The following is a 20045-nucleotide window of genomic DNA, read 5'->3' as shown; positions in this document are numbered from 1 at the left end:
TTTTCTATTGAATGAGTGCAAGAAACCACCCATTTACCAATTTCAACTATCTAGTACAGTGATCAGAATTTAGCAATTTTGCCAATTTCACACAAATTTCAAAAGATGGCAATTTCTGAATAGGGTCCAGAATAAACAAGAAAGACATTCCTGGCACTAAAATGACATTTCCTCTGTTCATTAGTCACGTCTCAAGGCCCCTCTTACATTCTTTTGCTTTCCACTTTGAATTTTTATTCTCACAAAAAATAAAGATTTACTGTTATGCAGACTACTGCATTAGTGTAAAAAATGGTATAAATAATATTGGTTCACTTGCGAAAGAACATTAGACTCACCAGTTGACGTGTATTGGACACTTGGCATGATTTGTTTACTTTTGAACTTTGGTAAAAATCAAACATTTCTGCTACTTTGAGCTCAATTTCAAGGTACTTTTCATTGTAAAACCAGTCAAAATCATCTCAATTTCTGTAATATGTCTTCCATTGTATAAAATGAGACCAAGAAAACTAGAATACAACAATAAATACCATACGAAAATACAGTGCAAAGTCGCTGTTTTATTCCAAACAAATGATCAAATTTTTTTTTTTTCTCATTATGCACTGTGTGCTGCAGGATTTTTTTTATACTGCACACACTGACCACATAGACCCACTCTTTCATATGTAGGCCTACCAGCTTTCTCCCACTAGATTTGAGGGCGCTCGAATTTAGGTGTACAGGTCTCCCTCAACTATCGCGAGGGTTAGGGGATCAAGAGCCTCGCGAATGTTGAAAAACCGTGAATGTTTGGTGCCCCAATATATTGTAGGGAAATATGTTACAATACTGCTTCCTTAACTTGTTGAACCATGAATAATCATAAAATACATGAAAACATCGTAAATTGTACTAAATATATACAGTACATGTTATGCTTTAATAACTTATGTTATTTAATAACATGTATGTTAATAACATGTATGTTATTAAATACCACAGACTCCACCAATGCCTCCACCACTGAGAGTCCCTACTACCCTCCCTCCGACCCCCGCAACTGGCAGCCAGCCCTCCCACCACTCAGTGTGGTGAGTGTTTTGTTTGTTCATTATTTGCTATTAAACTACAGTATAAATAATGTAAACCCATTCATGACTGCATATTGGAATGGCTATTCGGACAGGTATTAGACGGTGACATCATGTGTTTACTCTTGAACACAGCAAAGAATCGAACATTTCTGCTATTGCTAATAATAACAATAATAATAATAATAAATACGATATAATTGAAGAAGGAAATTGTACAAAAATACGAGGGAGTCGTTGACACATCGTCAGTGTGACTTTGTTTATGCTGGAGTGAACATTAGTCTCCCTGCTCTTCCAAACATTTCACAATAATTCAGCGGTTGAGACAGTGGTATTTAATAACATACATGTTATAAATAGGTAGTAGGTTGGTAGACAGCAACCACCCAGGGAAGTACTACCGTCCTGCCAGATGACTGTGAAACAAAAACCTGTAATTGTTTTGCATGATGGTAGGATTGCTGGTTTCTTTTTCTGTCTCATAAACACGCTAAGATAACAGGGATATCTTGCTACTCCTACTAACACTTTGGTCACACTTCACAGACACGCACATGCATATATATATATACATACATCTAGGTTTTTCTCCTTTTTCTAAATAGCTCTTGTTCTTTTTTATTTCTTCTATTGTCCATGGGGAAGTGGAAAAGAATCTTTCCTCCGTAAGCCATGCGTGTCGTATGAGGCGACTAAAATGCCGGGAGCAATGGGCTAGTAACCCCTTCTCCTGTATACAATTACTAAAAAAGAGAAGAAGAAAAACTTTATAAAACTGGGTTGCTTAAATGTGCGTGGATGTAGTGCGGATGACAAGAAACAGATGATTGCTGATGTTATGAATGAAAAGAAGTTGGATGTCCTGGCCCTAAGCGAAACAAAGCTGAAGGGGGTAGGAGAGTTTCAGTGGGGGGAAATAAATGGGATTAAATCTGGAGTATCTGAGAGAGTTAGAGCAAAGGAAGGGGTAGCAGTAATGTTAAATGATCAGTTATGGAAGGAGAAAAGAGAATATGAATGTGTAAATTCAAGAATTATGTGGATTAAAGTAAAGGTTGGATGCGAGAAGTGGGTCATAATAAGCGTGTATGCACCTGGAGAAGAGAGGAATGCAGAGGAGAGAGAGAGATTTTGGGAGATGTTAAGTGAATGTATAGGAGCCTTTGAACCAAGTGAGAGAGTAATTGTGGTAGGGGACTTGAATGCTAAAGTAGGAGAAACTTTTAGAGAGGGTGTGGTAGGTAAGTTTGGGGTGCCAGGTGTAAATGATAATGGGAGCCCTTTGATTGAACTTTGTATAGAAAGGGGTTTAGTTATAGGTAATACATATTTTAAGAAAAAGAGGATAAATAAGTATACACGATATGATGTAGGGCGAAATGACAGTAGTTTGTTGGATTATGTATTGGTAGATAAAAGACTGTTGAGTAGACTTCAGGATGTACATGTTTATAGAGGGGCCACAGATATATCAGATCACTTTCTAGTTGTAGCTACACTGAGAGTAAAAGGTAGATGGGATACAAGGAGAATAGAAGCATCAGGGAAGAGAGAGGTGAAGGTTTATAAACTAAAAGAGGAGGCAGTTAGGGTAAGATATAAACAGCTATTGGAGGATAGATGGGCTAATGAGAGCATAGGCAATGGGGTCGAAGAGGTATGGGGTAGGTTTAAAAATGTAGTGTTAGAGTGTTCAGCAGAAGTTTGTGGTTACAGGAAAGTGGGTGCAGGAGGGAAGAGGAGCGATTGGTGGAATGATGATGTAAAGAGAGTAGTAAGGGAGAAAAAGTTAGCATATGAGAAGTTTTTACAAAGTAGAAGTGATGCAAGGAGGGAAGAGTATATGGAGAAAAAGAGAGAGGTTAAGAGAGTGGTGAAGCAATGTAAAAAGAGAGCAAATGAGAGAGTGGGTGAGATGTTATCAACAAATTTTGTTGAAAATAAGAAAAAGTTTTGGAGTGAGATTAACAAGTTAAGAAAGCCTAGAGAACAAATGGATTTGTCAGTTAAAAATAGGAGAGGAGAGTTATTAAATGGAGAGTTAGAGGTATTGGGAAGATGGAAGGAATATTTTGAGGAATTGTTAAATGTTGATGAAGATAGGGAAGCTGTGATTTCGTGTATAGGGCAAGGAGGAATAACATCTTGTAGGAGTGAGGAAGAGCCAGTTGTGAGTGTGGGGGAAGTTCGTGAGGCAGTAGGTAAAATGAAAGGGGGTAAGGCAGCCGGGATTGATGGGATAAAGATAGAAATGTTAAAAGCAGGTGGGGATATAGTTTTGGAGTGGTTGGTGCAATTGTTTAATAAATGTATGGAAGAGGGTAAGGTACCTAGGGATTGGCAGAGAGCATGCATAGTTCCTTTGTATAAAGGCAAAGGGGATAAAAGAGAGTGCAAAAATTATAGGGGGATAAGTCTGTTGAGTGTACCTGGTAAAGTGTATGGTAGAGTTATAATTGAAAGAATTAAGAGTAAGACGGAGAATAGGATAGCAGATGAACAAGGAGGCTTTAGGAAAGGTAGGGGGTGTGTGGACCAGGTGTTTACAGTGAAACATATAAGTGAACAGTATTTAGATAAGGCTAAAGAGGTCTTTGTGGCATTTATGGATTTGGAAAAGGCGTATGACAGGGTGGATAGGGGGGCAATGTGGCAGATGTTGCAAGTGTATGGTGTAGGAGGTAGGTTACTGAAAGCAGTGAAGAGTTTTTACGAGGATAGTGAGGCTCAAGTTAGAGTATGTAGGAAAGAGGGAAATTTTTTCCCAGTAAAAGTAGGCCTTAGACAAGGATGTGTGATGTCACCGTGGTTGTTTAATATATTTATAGATGGGGTTGTAAGAGAAGTAAATGCGAGGGTCTTGGCAAGAGGCGTGGAGTTAAAAGATAAAGAATCACACACAAAGTGGGAGTTGTCACAGCTGCTCTTTGCTGATGACACTGTGCTCTTGGGAGATTCTGAAGAGAAGTTGCAGAGATTGGTGGATGAATTTGGTAGGGTGTGCAAAAGAAGAAAATTAAAGGTGAATACAGGAAAGAGTAAGGTTATGAGGATAACAAAAAGATTAGGTGATGAAAGATTGAATATCAGATTGGAGGGAGAGAGTATGGAGGAGGTGAACGTATTCAGATATTTGGGAGTGGACGTGTCAGCGGATGGGTCTATGAAAGATGAGGTGAATCATAGAATTGATGAGGGAAAAAGAGTGAGTGGTGCACTTAGGAGTCTGTGGAGACAAAGAACTTTGTCCTTGGAGGCAAAGAGGGGAATGTATGAGAGTATAGTTTTACCAACGCTCTTATATGGGTGTGAAGCGTGGGTGATGAATGTTGCAGCGAGGAGAAGGCTGGAGGCAGTGGAGATGTCATGTCTGAGGGCAATGTGTGGTGTGAATATAATGCAGAGAATTCGTAGTTTGGAAGTTAGGAGGAGGTGCGGGATTACCAAAACTGTTGTCCAGAGGGCTGAGGAAGGGTTGTTGAGGTGGTTCGGACATGTAGAGAGAATGGAGCGAAACAGAATGACTTCAAGAGTGTATCAGTCTGTAGTGGAAGGAAGGCGGGGTAGGGGTCGGCCTAGGAAGGGTTGGAGGGAGGGGGTAAAGGAGGTTTTGTGTGCGAGGGGCTTGGACTTCCAGCAGGCATGCTTGAGCGTGTTTGATAGGAGTGAATGGAGACAAATGGTTTTTAATACTTGACGTGCTGTTGGAGTGTGAGCAAAGTAACATTTATGAAGGGATTCAGGGAAACCGGCAGGCCGGACTTGAGTCCTGGAGATGGGAAGTACAGTGCCTGCACTCTGAAGGAGGGGTGTTAATGTTGCAGTTTAAAAACTGTAGTGTAAAGCACCCTTCTGGCAAGACAGTGATGGAGTGAATGATGGTGAAAGTTTTTCTTTTTCGGGCCACCCTGCCTTGGTGGGAATCGGCCGGTGTGATAATATAAAATAAAATAATGTTATAAATAATAATAGTACATGTTATTATTAATAACATGTATTATTATTAACATGTATGTATTTAATAACATTTTTTTTTTTTTTATTATCACACCGGCCGATTCCCACCAAGGCAGGGTGGCCCGAAAAAGAAAAACTTTCACCATCATTCACTCCATCACTGTCTTGCCAGAAGGGTGCTTTACACTACAGTTTTCTAACCTCCTTGTTATCTCACTTTCATCTTCTCTTATCTTTCTAACTCTACCCTACCAAATCTCACGCACCATCACTCTCTGAACGAACTATGCCCCTGAATCTCCTATCTTATACATTGTAAATCATGCAAACCAAGCTATCTGCTTAACATCACTTTGTGTATCGATTCCTTATCTTTAACCCTACCCACTGCCTTCTTGCACAAAGTATTCCTCCTTTGCTCCTTACAAATCACACTTCTATCTTCATCAACCCTTTAACAACTCAAATATTCCTCTTCTGACCTACTTACTCAAATAATCTCCTCTTCCTATCTTTCTAACTTGTTCTAGCTTCTTAACTTAATCTCTAAAACTTTTCTTATTTTCAACAAATTTGACTACTCTCCACACCATCATTTGCAACATCTTTACATTGCTCCCTATCCACCCTTCATACTTTTCCAATCCATAAATGCCACATCACTTCTACCTTTGTAAAACTTTCTACTTAATTTTCACTTAATACACCTTTACATCACTCCATTCCTAAATCGCTCCTGTTCTCCCGCTACCCTTTCTCCCTTACTCTTAATTCTCTTCATTTTAAACCTACCATACACTTTCGGACCCCATGCCTATATCTATAATTTCTCAACTCTCTTTTATCCCTTTGCCCCTTTATATAAAGCTTCATGCTCTTCTGCTCTAATCCCTTGTACCTTACCTCTTCCATACATTATTAAATAGACCAATGATCAACTATTCCCCCTGCTTTAACATTCATCTATCTCATCAATCCCTCCTACTCACACTCTTCATTTACCACTCCTACCACATCATCTGGCTCTTCCTACTCCTTACAAAAATGTATTCCTCCTTCCTATACAAGTTCAATCAAGCTTCCTATCTCATCAAAATTTTAAAATTCCTCAAAATTCCCTTTCCATCTTCCACACCCTCTCATTAATAAGTTTCTCCTATTTTAATCTACAAATCCCATTTGTTTCAGGCTCTTAACTGTTAATCTCCCAAAACTTTTCTTATTTTCACAAAAATTTGTTGATAACATATGACCACTCTCTCATTTGCCTTTTACATTTCTTCAATTCTTAACTTCTCTTTTCTTCCATAAATATCTTTACTTGCATCACTTCCTTTGTCATAACTTCTCATATGCTAACTTTTTCTCCCTACTACTCTCTTTACATCATTTCCTACCAACGCCTCTCCTCTCTTTCTGTAACCACAAACTTCTGCTGAACACTCCTAACACTACATTTTTAAACCTTCCCCCCATCTCTTTTGAATTGCTCATTGCCATGCCTCATTGCCCATCTATCCTCAATAGCTGTTTATATCTTACCATAATAGCACCTCTTTAGTATAAAACCTTATATCTCTATTCTGATGCTTCTTATTTCCTTGTATCCATTCCTGTTACTTAGTGTAGCTACAACAGAAAGAAATCTGAATCTACCATCTCATAAACATGTACATTTGAAGTCTCTCAGACAAGTCTTCTTTATCTACCAATACATAAAAACAAACTACTATCATATAGCTACATATATGTATACTTTATTTATCTATTTTTAAAAAATGTATTACTCTCTAAAACCCTTCATCAAAGTTCAATCAAAGCATCACCATTTATCTTTTCTGGAAGACAAACTACTACACTCTCTAAAAGTTTTTACACTTGTGATTCAAGTCCCCTACCACAATTTCTTCTTCATTGTTCAAAGGTCTCTATATTATTATATAATTTTACTCAAATTACTCTGCTCTCTTACCTTGCAGTTTTCTTTGCAGGTCAAGATAAACACATTATGACCCATACTTCGAATAGCCTTTCCTTTTAAGTACATATTCTTGTTTACACATTCACTACTCTTGTTATGCTCCATTCCATAAAGATGACTACATTGGCGAAACAACTATGTTTGCTCTAAGTCTCGATGTTAGATCCAATTAATCCCATATATTTCCCACTGAGAGACCTGTACTCCTTCACCTTTGTAATGCTTACAGCAGGACCAACCCTCAAAATTCATAATCATGCAGCAATCATCTGTTTCTTGTATCCCTCTTTTCTCCAGGAACCTTATTCTAAAGGGTTTTAAAAGATATCTTCTTCTCTTTTATGTAATTTTGTAGACTGAGGAGAAGGGCCTACTAGCCTTGCTCGGCATTTGAAGTCTGCTCATCGAGTGAGACCGGAGGAAAGATTCATCCATCACATGGCATCATGACGATACAAAAAGGAACAAGAGTCTATCTTTGAAAGAGGAGAAACCCAATGTATGTATATATATATATGCATGCTGTCTGTGAAGTCTGATCCAAAGTAAAAATGGAGACATGATATCCCTGTTACTATTGCGTCATTCCAAAAAGAATACCAGCATTCCTTCCCAATAAATAAAAAAGCATGTTACAAGTTTTTTGTTTCAAAAAGTCATCTTGGCAGGTGACTAAAAAATCCCCAAGAATATTTCATCATCATTCCAACCTCACTACCTATAACATATATGTTATGTAATAATACAAAATTTATTAATAACATGTCTCGTTTTACATGTAGTTCTAGAATCATTGTTTCAATCACTGATATTCAGTTTACACTCAATCATAGTTACTCAGACAATGTTATTGTCGCAAATGTGAGAGCAGGAGCAATGTCCTCTAGCAAACAGTCACACTGTTGAGTGTCAATCCACTCCGTATTTTGTACAATTTCCTCTTCATGATATCAGTATTATATTATTACATGCTATATATAAGTTATTGAGCTGTGTAGTGAAATACTATTGTTTATTACTATTGTTGTTATTAGTGTAGCAGAATGTTCAAACTGGCAGGTGTTAAGAAAACTAAACCATATGTTCCCATACCTGTCCGAATAAAATGAAATCAGATGCGTTTATTAAACTGAGTTTTAATAGCATGAACAAAAAAACACTCACCACGAAAATGTTGAGGTGGGAGGTGGATACGAGAAAAATTGCAGGAGAATTTGGAGGTACGTGGCCATGTGGCTCGAGTGGCGAAACAAATCTGGGGCCATTTTGGGAATTTGGTGGCTGGGAAAGATTCTCACAGTTAGGAATTCGTGTCAATGTGTGAAAAAACCCAGAATGTTGAAACGTGAATGTTGAGGAGAGTTCCTTATTAAACAATAATCCCTGCTCTCAGTCTCCATACACTAGGAAGAATCTCCAAAGGTTTAATATTTTGTACAACATTACTTTTGTTTCATTAGTATGTACCCTCTGTTTTTCTCAGGGAGATACCTTGGTATATCGTAAGGGTTCTTAAATGGAGATATCGAGGTTGAAGGTAGACACACTTGTTGGATGGTAACTTATATTGTCAGACTGAGATGATGAGGATGGAGCCCGCTGCCTTGCCTGTCTGTTGAATGGTCTGCCGCAGTGAGACCGCAGAGGACGAGCTCACACATGCGCATCCCGTGACGTCATACAAAGTCACAGGCCTACAAGGGATCTCCTCATTCAAAGCACATGGACGATACTAATATGCTATGCTATATAACACAGGATCAGCAACTATGCTGACAGGTACTGGTGAGGGCTCTGATCCAAAAAAAAAACTGAACTTGTCTTCTCTTTCCCTGAATTGAACCTGATTGCGTCCCATTCCCCAAACACTATATGACTACAACAGGTTTAGCACTTCCTCTAATTAAAATAAATACATAGCCATGTTTGGAGTTCCGATATATTTTTTTTTTTCAACAAGCCGATCGTCTTCCACGAGGCAGGGTGACCCAAAGAGAAAGAAAATCCCCAAAAGAAAATACTTTCATCATCATTCAACACTTTCACCTCACTCACACATAAACACTGTTTTTGCAGAGGTGTCCAGAATACAACAGTTTAGAAGTAAGCAGTGGTCCTCGTTTTCGTAGTTCTCGGAATCATAGATTTCGGAAATCATAGGATATTTTCGATAACATGGGCTAGCTTAATCATAGGTTGACTCGAATAGTAGTTCGTCCCGACGCCAGACGCACGGTGTGAGCCAGGGCAACCTCCTACCCAGCCAGTCTGGCATTGTTTACCAGTGAGCTAAGGTCCTCACGCATCCTACGAAATATTTCATAATATTCCACTCAGTGCTTGCAAGTACTAAATAAGCTACCATGGCTCCAAAGAAAGCTCCTAGTGCCAAGCCTGTGGTAAAGGTGAGAAATACAATTGAATTTAAGAAAACATCATTGAACAATATGAAAGTGGTACATAGTGCGCAAACTGGCCAGGATGTATAAGAAACCCTACACAACCATATGTTCCATAGTAGCCAAGAAAAAGGAAATCAAGGATGCTGTTGTTGTAAAGGGGTAACTATGCTGACAAAAATGAGATCACCAGCACTCAAGATGTTGAGAAGTTATTATTAGTGTGGATAAACGAGAAACAATTAGCAGGAGATACTCTTATGACTTCGATTATTTGTACGTGTTGCCATGTTGGCAACGTGTACAGTGACAAAGTCTGGGGCCATTTTAGGAAGTGTTAAAGAGATGCCAGAAACAGAGCTCTCTCCACAGTTATTTTGCAGACAGGACTCCAGTGACTCTCAAGGTGGTCCTAGTGGCATTAAGAAACAGAGAAGAGAAGCAACCCCAGAAAAGCAATTGGTACCTGAGGTGTTGCTGGAAGGATTCCTTCCAAACTGTAAACAATCCAATCTCACTCCTCCTCCAGTCTTCCATACACTAAGAAGAATCTCCAATAAAGGTAAGTGTTATGCTGTTAATGTTTTATTCATCATTTCCCATTGTATTGTTTATGTACTACATCTATATTTCATGTAAAAAAAATTTTTGTTTTAATACTTCTGGGTGTCAGGAACAGATTAATTGTATTTACATTATTTCTTATGGGGAAAATTGATTCGAAAATCGTAGATTTCGATAATAGTAGCAACTCCAGGAACGAATTAACTACGAAAAACGAGGGACCACTGTACAGTGGACCCCCGTTTAATGATATTTTTTCATTCCAGAAGTATGTTCAGGTGCCAGTACTGACCGAATTTGTTCCCATAAGGAATATTGTGAAGTAGATTAGTCCATTTCAGACCCCCAAACATACACGTACAAATGCACTTACATAAATACACTTACATAATTGGTCGCATTGGGAGGTGATCGTTAAGCGGGGGTCCACTGTATATGTATAAAAATACACGATATATCCCTCCAAACTGCCAATATCCCAAACCCCTCCTTTAGAGTGCAGGGATTGTACTTCCCATTTCCAGTACTCAAGTCCGGTTATATAAAATAACCGGTTTCCCTGAATCCCTTCACTAAATATTACCCTGCTCACACTCCAACAGCTCGTCAGGTCCCAAATACCATTCGTCTCTATTCACTCCTGGAAGTCCAAATCCCTCGCCCACAACACCTCCTTTACCCCCTCCCTCCAACCTTTTCGAGGACAACCCCTACCCCGCCTTCCTTCCCCTACAGATTTATATGCTCTCCATGTCATTCTACTTTGATCCATTCTCTCTAAATGACCAAACCACCTCAACAAACCCTCTTCAGCCCTCTGACTAATACTTTTATTAACTCCACACCTTCTCCTAATTTCCACACTCCGAATTTTCTGCATAATATTTACACCACACATTGCCCTTAGACAGGACATCTCCACTGCCTCCAACCGCCTCCTCGCTGCACCATTTACAACCCAAGCTTCACACCCGGTATATAATGAAATTAAATCAGATTTGTATGTAAACAATTGTCATGTACTATACACATTTTTTTTCAATTATGTAACATCTTTTTTTCAAGGTTTCCAGTTGTTTACTATTGAAATTATGATTTGTTGAGTAAATTGACAACTCTTATGTACTGTGTACAGTATATCACCAAAAGCTGCATGGGATGCATTTTTTAATAGTTACTAACACATTAGGTATTGAAAATTAACAGAACATTTTTATCATTGTTTTCTTACATTTTATAAATTTTCATACATTAGGTAAAACAACCTCAGTGTGTATTATACTTAAACATTACTTTGCAGAAAGTGCCTTGATACATAGCATGGCATGGTGGCAATATTTTACCAAGATGAAGATCAACATGAAACTCCTGCCTATTAAGGCACATTACTTCTTGATTTTTGCAGGTGTGTTTTGGAGTTGGTATATGTTTGTACAGCATCTATTTGTATATTGTGTGCATTAAAGATGTAGTAAAACCTCATTATGCATGAAGGATGTGTTCCGAAGCATCTACGATACTAAAAAAATATACGCAAGTATCTTTGAACACCTGCAATGATTCTTAAATTAGATTTTTTAGTAAAATTAACCATTTGTATTGTTGTGCAGTTAGGATGGTGTTATGATTGGGCTTTTAGCTGACTTTTTTGCCAAAAACAGCTATAGAGATGAAAAAAAATATAGTAAAAGTTGCTAGTAAGGATACTAGAGTTAGAGAGGCTGAGCTTACAAAGACAGTGTATTATCTACAAACACCAGGAAATGGCTGGTTTTCATCTAGTATCTCCCTGATATATGATCAAAATACGAGTAGTTGTAGAGAACTCAAAATATGATAAAAGTTCCAGAGCAAGTGCAAATGATAAGAATATAGTGAGAATCAAGGATACAAAAAATTGCATAGTCATCTAGTGTTGGGAAGCACTGCAGTAACTCCCTCTCGTGCACCTTTCAAGAAAATTAATGTAGCACAGACAGATCAGATGTGGGAAAGTACTGGATAACCAGTGAGTACATTGTGCATTGTTATATTTAGCACAGTGATGTTAAGTGTTATTACAAATGAGATGAAGAAATAGGATCTGATCTCATGAGGGGTAGAAACTATGCAGAAAATACAAAGACACTTGTGGTCAGGGCACGCAAGGAAGTCTGTAGGCAGCCAGCATGGCATCAGATGACCCACTGGCTAATCAAACTTGTTTAGCAGCTGAACTATTTCGTAGAATTCCAAGGGCCAGTAGATCCAACCAATCCGTTATGGCCCCAGTCTGAAAGCAAAAAGTTAGTGTTATCCCCAAGAAACAACAAATCAGGGCCTGTTCTCTCTGGACCAGGCATTATATGACTCCTACAGATTTAGTGCTTTCCCCTTATTAAAAAAAATGTTGGGACCATCAATGGGTCATATCCAATCTACAACATAAGGGAAGGCAGCCTGTTGCAAAAAAAATAAAGGTGAGGATAAATCCCACACCAAGTACTCTGAGGGGTGCCAGTCTCATGGACAAGTCAACCCAGTCTGAAAAGTAGCAGCCAGATCAGGCCATTTGGTGACCATTGGAAGAGTAGTGGTCTACAACAAGTTCTGATAATGGGTACAGTAATCCCATTGATCTGAGAAAATGAACAACCAGCTATAAAAGTATCCATCAGGGTATCCAATAGGGGAATCTAGATGGCATTGACATGTGAATGAAGCATATAGTGAATGCAAAATTGCAAGATGGACACTACTAGAGCAAAGAAAGGTGAGTAGTTGATGTAAATACATGTAGACTATATTCCAAGAAGGTTCATGTACAATATAAATGTATAAGGATCTCACCATAAACCAATTTAATAATAAACGGTGACCACAAAATATCACACACAACTACAGGTCAGAGTGGGATATATGCCAGTTAACAGCCTGAGAGAATTTAGTTGGATGGAGTAACTGTCACGGTTCAAGTTATCGAACCATCCCCTCATCTACCCCCTAACACGTCAGCATACCACAACACACTTAAGTCACCAGATGAGCCAGGGTTGTGTACCACCATTAGATAGTTCTAGTTACCATGCTACAGTTGGCAAATATGACTACAGGATCTGTGGTTGGTCTTAACGTGTGTGTGTGAGTTGTGCATGCATTTGGGGGGGATGAATATCAGTTATAACTTATCAGGAGTCATTTACAAGCAACCCATGAATTGGAGGTGCTGTACTGTAATTCTTTAGACAGCCCTTCAGTTTGTCCTGAATGGACTGATAAGCTATCTAAAGATGTATCACCAATTTATGAATTAGTCATGAATACATGTGTGATTGCAGTAGTATGGCTGCCTTGATTTTTTTTTTAAGAGTGAATTACAGTTACACAAGATTTGAACGGGTGTGTTTAGTTGACCCCTGCCATTTGATACTTGCTGTTTGACACTTGGGACATTGATATTATCTAATTTTTACTTGCCTAGGAGAGTATTGATGGGAATAATGAGGATTTTTTCAGCAATGAGCAGTATTTTGGTATTGAAGATGAAGATTTAGGTTGTTTTTCTACTGTAATTACAATAACATAATTAAACACTACAGAGTACTTTGCCACCTTTGCTTATACTGTAAAACTAGGAAAAGCCTTTCCTAAAGTATTATTGAATTTGCATTTTCAATTCTTAATGTTAAAAACTGGCATTTGTCACTGTCAGTTTTAGGTGATATAACACAAAGAAAATTGTTGCTGGCCAGAAACATGTTCACTTTTTGTACTGATAATATGGTGACCAAAGATTTGTGCTTTCAGATATGTGTTTTCCAAACATATCAGTCGTCAAATAGATTACAGTATAATGAAGGTCAGTATTGTCTTACATTAGAATGACTTTCTTGTACTAAAGTCATAAGCTTCTGGAGTTTCCTAATATTTTCTCCCCAAAATTCGGGACATGCTTCCAGAATTTGTGACTGCCCTAAATTTTTGTGAACAAGTTATTAAATAGAACATCCATTTTTTTAGGGGGGTAGGAGTAATTTTAATAGTTTAAAATTATGAGATTGCAAATATTTTAGACTTACTATTCATCACAATGATGACTGTTGATTGCTTTATCCCACTAACATGACTTACACACTTATATGTGCATTGCAATACACCCTGTAATTTCTTTGTAAATTCATTCAGATGGTGGCATTGTATATTTGGTACTGTACATTTTTTGCTAAAATTTTTGATGACTTAAATTATGCATTCATCACTAAAAATTTCATGTAATCTTCCTTGAAGTTGTGCATCCAAGATTTTTTTTTTTTTTTTTTTTTTTTTTTAATGTTTCTTCTTGTTTTGAAAGTTTTTAATATTTGCATCACATTTGTCCATAAATTACTTATACCATTCTTACTTTGTGACTAAGTGTATCTTAATTTACCACTCCAGGTACAGCTCCTGTCCTTCCCTTCTTGCCAGTGTATGGGCGACAGCAGGGCATCTCCCCAGCTGGCATTGGGCTAATATACACTATCCTGCCTTTTGTTGGACTTATTGTCAAGACAGCATCTGGGGCACTTTCTGATTGGCTACGAATTCATCGTGGCATGTTTCTGTCTTCAATTGTTGTGTGTTTGATTGGTTTTTTCAGGTGGGTTGAAAAAATATTTGCTCTATCTGTGCTCTCACTTTTTCTCCATATTCATTGTCATTCCTATTTTCTCTTACCTTGTTTATTTATTACTCTGACTTTAAATTACTGCTAGCATTGCATTTAATAATTGAGTTAGATCTTGCACTTCAGCCTGATGTTTCTTCCTTTGTGGCTATCTTGTCATTAATGAGTTTGATATTTCACTTCAGCTTGATGTGTCTTTACTTGTAGCTGCCTTGTCACTGTTCAGCTAGATGTTTCATTTAACCTTTTCATTTTTCCTTGTAGCTACCTTGCCATTATTAAGCTTATTTTCACCTCAGCTTAATGGTTCTTTCCTTGTAGATTCCTTGTCATATATTATATAATTACATTTACTTCTCTTATTATTTTATTCACAAAGAAAGATACTACTTTTAAAACATAGGTAATTATTGTTTGTTGCAGTATCTACTTTGTCCCTGCTGTACCTCAGAACTCAAACCAGGAGTTGGCTCATGTCAAACTTGACTGCACGCAATCTGCCACCTTCTTCAAGTACTGCTTTTCTAAAGATAAATGTGGCCAGAATGATTTTCTTGATAGAATCTCAGGCAATTATACATCGACCTGTGAGGTAAATAAGTCTTCTACAGTTTTGTCATTCATATTCACAGTTTGTTATTAGTAGTTAAGTTGGTGGACACATACGAATGTGAAACCAAACTCTGTTAGCCTATTTTGTATTTTGGAAGAACTGCTAGCCATTTCTTTCTGTCAAAAAAATAAGAACCAATATTGCCACAGTATAAATGCTGGATATAATTTACACAGTACTCAATGATTTGTGAAAGGCCTTTGGTACTGTTGACCACAACTTTATTGTTGTGGGCCACAATAGACAACAGCCACCCAGGGTGGTACTACCATCCTGCCAAGTGAGTGTAAAACAAAAGCCTGTAATTGTTTTATATGATGGTAGGATTGCTGGTGTCTTTTGTCTGTCTCATAAATATGCAAAATTACAGGTACGACTTGCTACTTCTACTTACACTTAGGTCACACTACACATACATGTACACGTTTATAAACACTCATCTGAGTTCTCTTTGATTTTATCTTAATAGTTCTTGTTCTATGGAGGCAAAGAAGGGAATGTATGAAAGTATAGAAGTACCAACACTCTTATATGGGTGTGAAGCTTGGGTTGTGAATGCAGCAGCGAGGAGGCGGTTGGAGGCAGTGGAGATGTCCTGTCTAAGGGCAATGTGTGGTGTAAATATTATGCAGAAAATTCAGAGTGTGGAAATTAGGAGAAGGTGTGGAGTTAATAAAAGTATTAGTCAGAGGGCTGAAGAGGGGTTGTTGAGGTGGTTTGGTCATTCAGAGAGAATGGATCAAAGTAGAATGACATGGAGAGCATTTAAATCTGTAGGGGAAGGAAGGCGGGGTAGGGGTCGTCCTCAAAAAGGTTGGAAGGAAGGGGTAAGGGAGGTTTTGTGGGCGAGGGGCTTGGACTTCCAGCAGGCGTGCATGAGCGTGTTCAGTAGGAGTGAATGGAGACGAATGGTATTTGGGACCTGACGATCTGTTGGAGTATGAGCAGGGTAATATTTAGTGAAGGGATTCAGGGAAACCGGTTATTTTTATATAGCCGGACTTGAGTCCTGGAAATGGGAAGTACAATGCCTGCACTCTAAAGGAGGGGTTCGGGATATTGACAGTTTGGAGGGATATGTTGTGTATCTTTATACATATATGCTTCTAAGCTGTTGTGTTCTGAGCACCTCTGCAAAAACAGTGATTATGTGTGAGTGAGGTGAAAGAGTTGAATGATGATGAAAGTATTTTCTTTTTGGGTCACCCTGCCTCGGTGGGAGACGGCCAACTTGTTAAAAAAAAAAAAAAATCCACTCTCAGTAGACACTTTTTTTACATAAATTTCTTAAGACTGCTGTTTCCACAATACAGGAGTTGATAAGCAGGATGAGGGTAAATTCATGTGAATACATCTGGACAGCAAATTAAAATTCAACATATACATGTACTTTTATAATATTGATAATAAAATTTCCAGAACAGTAGGCATTCTCTCAGAAATACTCTATTACAGTCCCCAAACTGCACTGCTCACCTTGTACTACTATTTAATGTATCCTTTTGTATCTGTGCATGAAAATCAACATCAGTTCTCTGAAATATTAATCATTCAGGCTCCAGACAACACACAACCTCTTATTCAAAAGTTTAAATTTATTTAACCTGCACGCTGTCTCCTGTACTCAGTACTAATGTTGACCCAGTGCTTAAATTTTATCTGTAAAGCTACAGCGGAACACACGGACACAATACAGGGAACATGTATCTCTTTGACATTCAAAAACTTTATGCAGGTAAAAGGCTTAGAAATTTAAAACTCGCTGCCTGAAAATGCCAAAAGTTCCCCATCTGCCAACATCTTTACTAATATTGTTAAAAAGAAAGTGTTAAATCTCATTTAAATCACACACAAATGTTATAACCATTGTCTGTCTGTTAATTCTTATGCTTTAACCCTTTCAGGGTCGACAGGCCCTCTCCAAGACTTATTCTCAGGGTCAGCCAAATTTAAAAAAAAAAAAAATTCTTATGAAAAGATAGAGAATCTTTTCCTGGTCATAATGACACCAAAAGTATGAAATTTGATGGAAAACTTAAGGAATTATGCTCTTGCGAAGTTAGCGGTCTCGACGATGTTTACGCATTGGCGATTTTGCCCACTTTGAGCCCTATTTTCGGCCAATTCCTTTGTACTAGTCGACAAAAATCATAACTATTTCTCTAGAACTCCATTTTTTCTATTGAATGAGTACAAGAAAGCACCCATTTACTGATTTCAACTATCCAATACAGTGGTCAGAATTTAGCAATTTTGCCAATTTCACACAAGTTTCAAAAGATGCCAATTTCCAAATAGGGTCCAGAATAAACAAGAAAGACATTCTTGGCACTAAAATAACATTTCCACCGTTCGTTAGTCACATTCCCAGGCCCCTCTTATATTTCTTAGGCTTTCCACTTTGAATTTTTATTCTTACAAAAAATAGAAGATTTACTGTTATGCAGACTACTGCAGTAGTGTAGAAATGGTATAAATAATATCAGCGCACTTGTGAAAGAATATTAGACTCACCAGTTGACGTGTATTGGACGCTTGACATGATTTGTTTACTTTTGAACTCTGGTAAAAATCAAACATTTCTGCTACTTTGAGCTCAATTTCAAGGTACTTTTCATTGTAAAACCAGTCAAAATCATCTCAATTTCTGTAATATGACTTCCATTCTATAAAATGAGACCAAGAAAACTAGAATACAATAACAAATACCATACGAAAATACAGTGCAAAGTCGCTGTTTTATTCCAAAAACACGGTCAGAGTTTTTTTTTTTCTCATTATGCACTGTGTGCTGCAGGATTTTTGTTATACTGTGCACACTGACCACATACACCCATTCTTTCATATGTATGCCTACCAGCTTTCTCCCACTAGATATGAGGGCGCTAGAATTTAGGCGTACTATTACCTCAAAAACCCTGGGTCGTGAGCAGTACTAGTACGGCCGAAACCCTCAAAGGGTTAATTTCAACACTCCAATCCAACTACAGTTGACCCCTGAATAACAAGGGTTTGAACTGCACAGGTCCACTTTAACTCAGATTTTTTCAATAAATATATTGGACAGTTGTTTTGAGATTTGTGACCAAAAAAATAAGAATAAATTAGGTTTGTCATAAATGCATAAAATATATGTAGATACTAACCTATTTTATCATTTACTACCATACAATATGCACAAATCTATTATAAAAAGTTATAATTTATCAAAATTTACACACAAACAATTACAGATCGTACGTGTTCCATTCGCATTCGAGAAATGTAAACAAATGTAAAGATGCAATAATACTATAACATAATAATAATATAATAATCATTAATATTGTAATCATAACTAAGCGCTAAACCCACAGCCCAGCAGCCATTCAGGGAGGTACTACCATCCTACCAAGTGAGTGAAAAAAGGAAGCCTGTGTATTTGTTTTACATGATGGATTGCTGGTGTCTTTTTTTCTGTCTTTATTTCAGGTACGTCTTGCTACTTCTCTTACACTTAGGTCACACTACACATACATGTACAAGCATATATATACACACCCCTCTGGTTTTTCTTCTATTTTCTTTCTAGTTCTTGTTCTTGTTTATTTCCACTTACCTCCATGGGGAAGTGGAACAGAATTCTTCCTCCGTAAGCCATGCGTGTTGTAAGAGGTGACTAAAATGCCGGGAGCAAGGGGCTAGTAACATCATCTCCCGTATAAATTACTAAATTTGAAAAGAGAAACTTTCACTTTTCTTTTTGGGCCACCCCGCCACAGTGGAATACTTCCGGTTTGCTGAAAGAAGAAGTTCTTGTTGACAGTTTTCTTCTTTTTAGTAATCTGTACAGGAAAAGGGGTTACTAGCCCATTGTTCCCTGCATTTTAGTTAACTTTTACAACACACATGGCTTATGGAGGAAAGATTCTTATTCCACTTCCCCATGGATATAAAAGGAAAAGTAATAAGAACAAGAACTATTAACATAAAATCAAAGAAAACTCAGATGAGTATGTATAAATAAACGTGTACAAGTATGTGTAGTGTGACCTAAGTGTAAGTAGAAGTAGCAAGACATACCTGTAATCTTGCATATTTATGAGACGGACAAAAGACACCAGCAATCCTACCATCGTGTAAAACAATTACAGGCTCTTGTTTTACACTCACTTGGCAGGACGGTAGTACTTCCCTGGGTGGTTGCTGTCTACCAGCCTGCTACCTGTGTGAGTGTATTAGATAGGAGTGAATGGAGACAAATGGTATTTGGGACCTGACGAGCTGTTGGAGTGTGAGTAGGGTAATAAATTGATCAGAAATCGGTAATTTGGCCAGTTTCACACAAAATTAAAAAATGGCCAATTTAAAAATAGGGTTCAGAATAAACAATACAGACATTCCTGGCACTAAAACAACATTTCTTCTGTTCATTAGTTATGTCCCCCAGGCCTCTCCTCCATTATACTGGCTTTCCATTTTGAATTTTTATTCACAAAAAAAAAATAGAAGATTTACCATTATGCAGACTACTGCATTATTGTAATAATTGTATAAATAATGTCGGTGCATTCGTGAACACATATTAGACCAACCAGTTGGATGTGTATTTGACAAGTGATGTGATTTGTGTTCTCTGGAATATTGGCAAAAATCTAACATTTCCGCTACTTTGAACTCAATTTCAAGCTACATCCAGTCCTGAAACCAATCAAAATCATCTCTTTTTCTGTAATGTATCTTTCATTCTATCAAGTGAGTGAATCGAGCTTATCACGTTCTGCAGCACAAACCCTGAAGTCAAAGCCATAGTACCATGGCACTGACC

General features: G+C 37.8%; 1 protein-coding gene across 3 annotated transcripts in view; it reads left to right on the top strand.

The window, feature by feature from the left end:
- Positions 1-20045, top strand: part of Sugb (Sugar baby) — an 81762-nt gene that overhangs the window by 10556 nt on the left and 51161 nt on the right. For 2 of the 3 annotated variants that reach the window (XM_053782052.2, XM_053782051.2), the window contains exons 3-5: positions 11281-11385; positions 14397-14598; positions 15049-15217. In XM_053782052.2, the coding sequence (XP_053638027.2) occupies positions 11301-11385; positions 14397-14598; positions 15049-15217 (456 nt within the window). In that variant the 5' untranslated portion in view covers positions 11281-11300. Of the gene's footprint in view, positions 1-11280; positions 11386-13766; positions 13819-14396; positions 14599-15048; positions 15218-20045 lie in introns of all 3 variants that reach the window. The other variant, XM_053782053.2, reaches the window with a different exon arrangement.

The sequence above is a fragment of the Cherax quadricarinatus genome, chromosome 30 (assembly GCF_038502225.1).
Source record: "Cherax quadricarinatus isolate ZL_2023a chromosome 30, ASM3850222v1, whole genome shotgun sequence".
NCBI lineage: Eukaryota > Metazoa > Arthropoda > Malacostraca > Decapoda > Parastacidae > Cherax > Cherax quadricarinatus.
The sequence above is the reverse complement of the archived record's forward strand: the minus strand, read 5'-3'. Positions and strand labels throughout refer to the sequence as shown.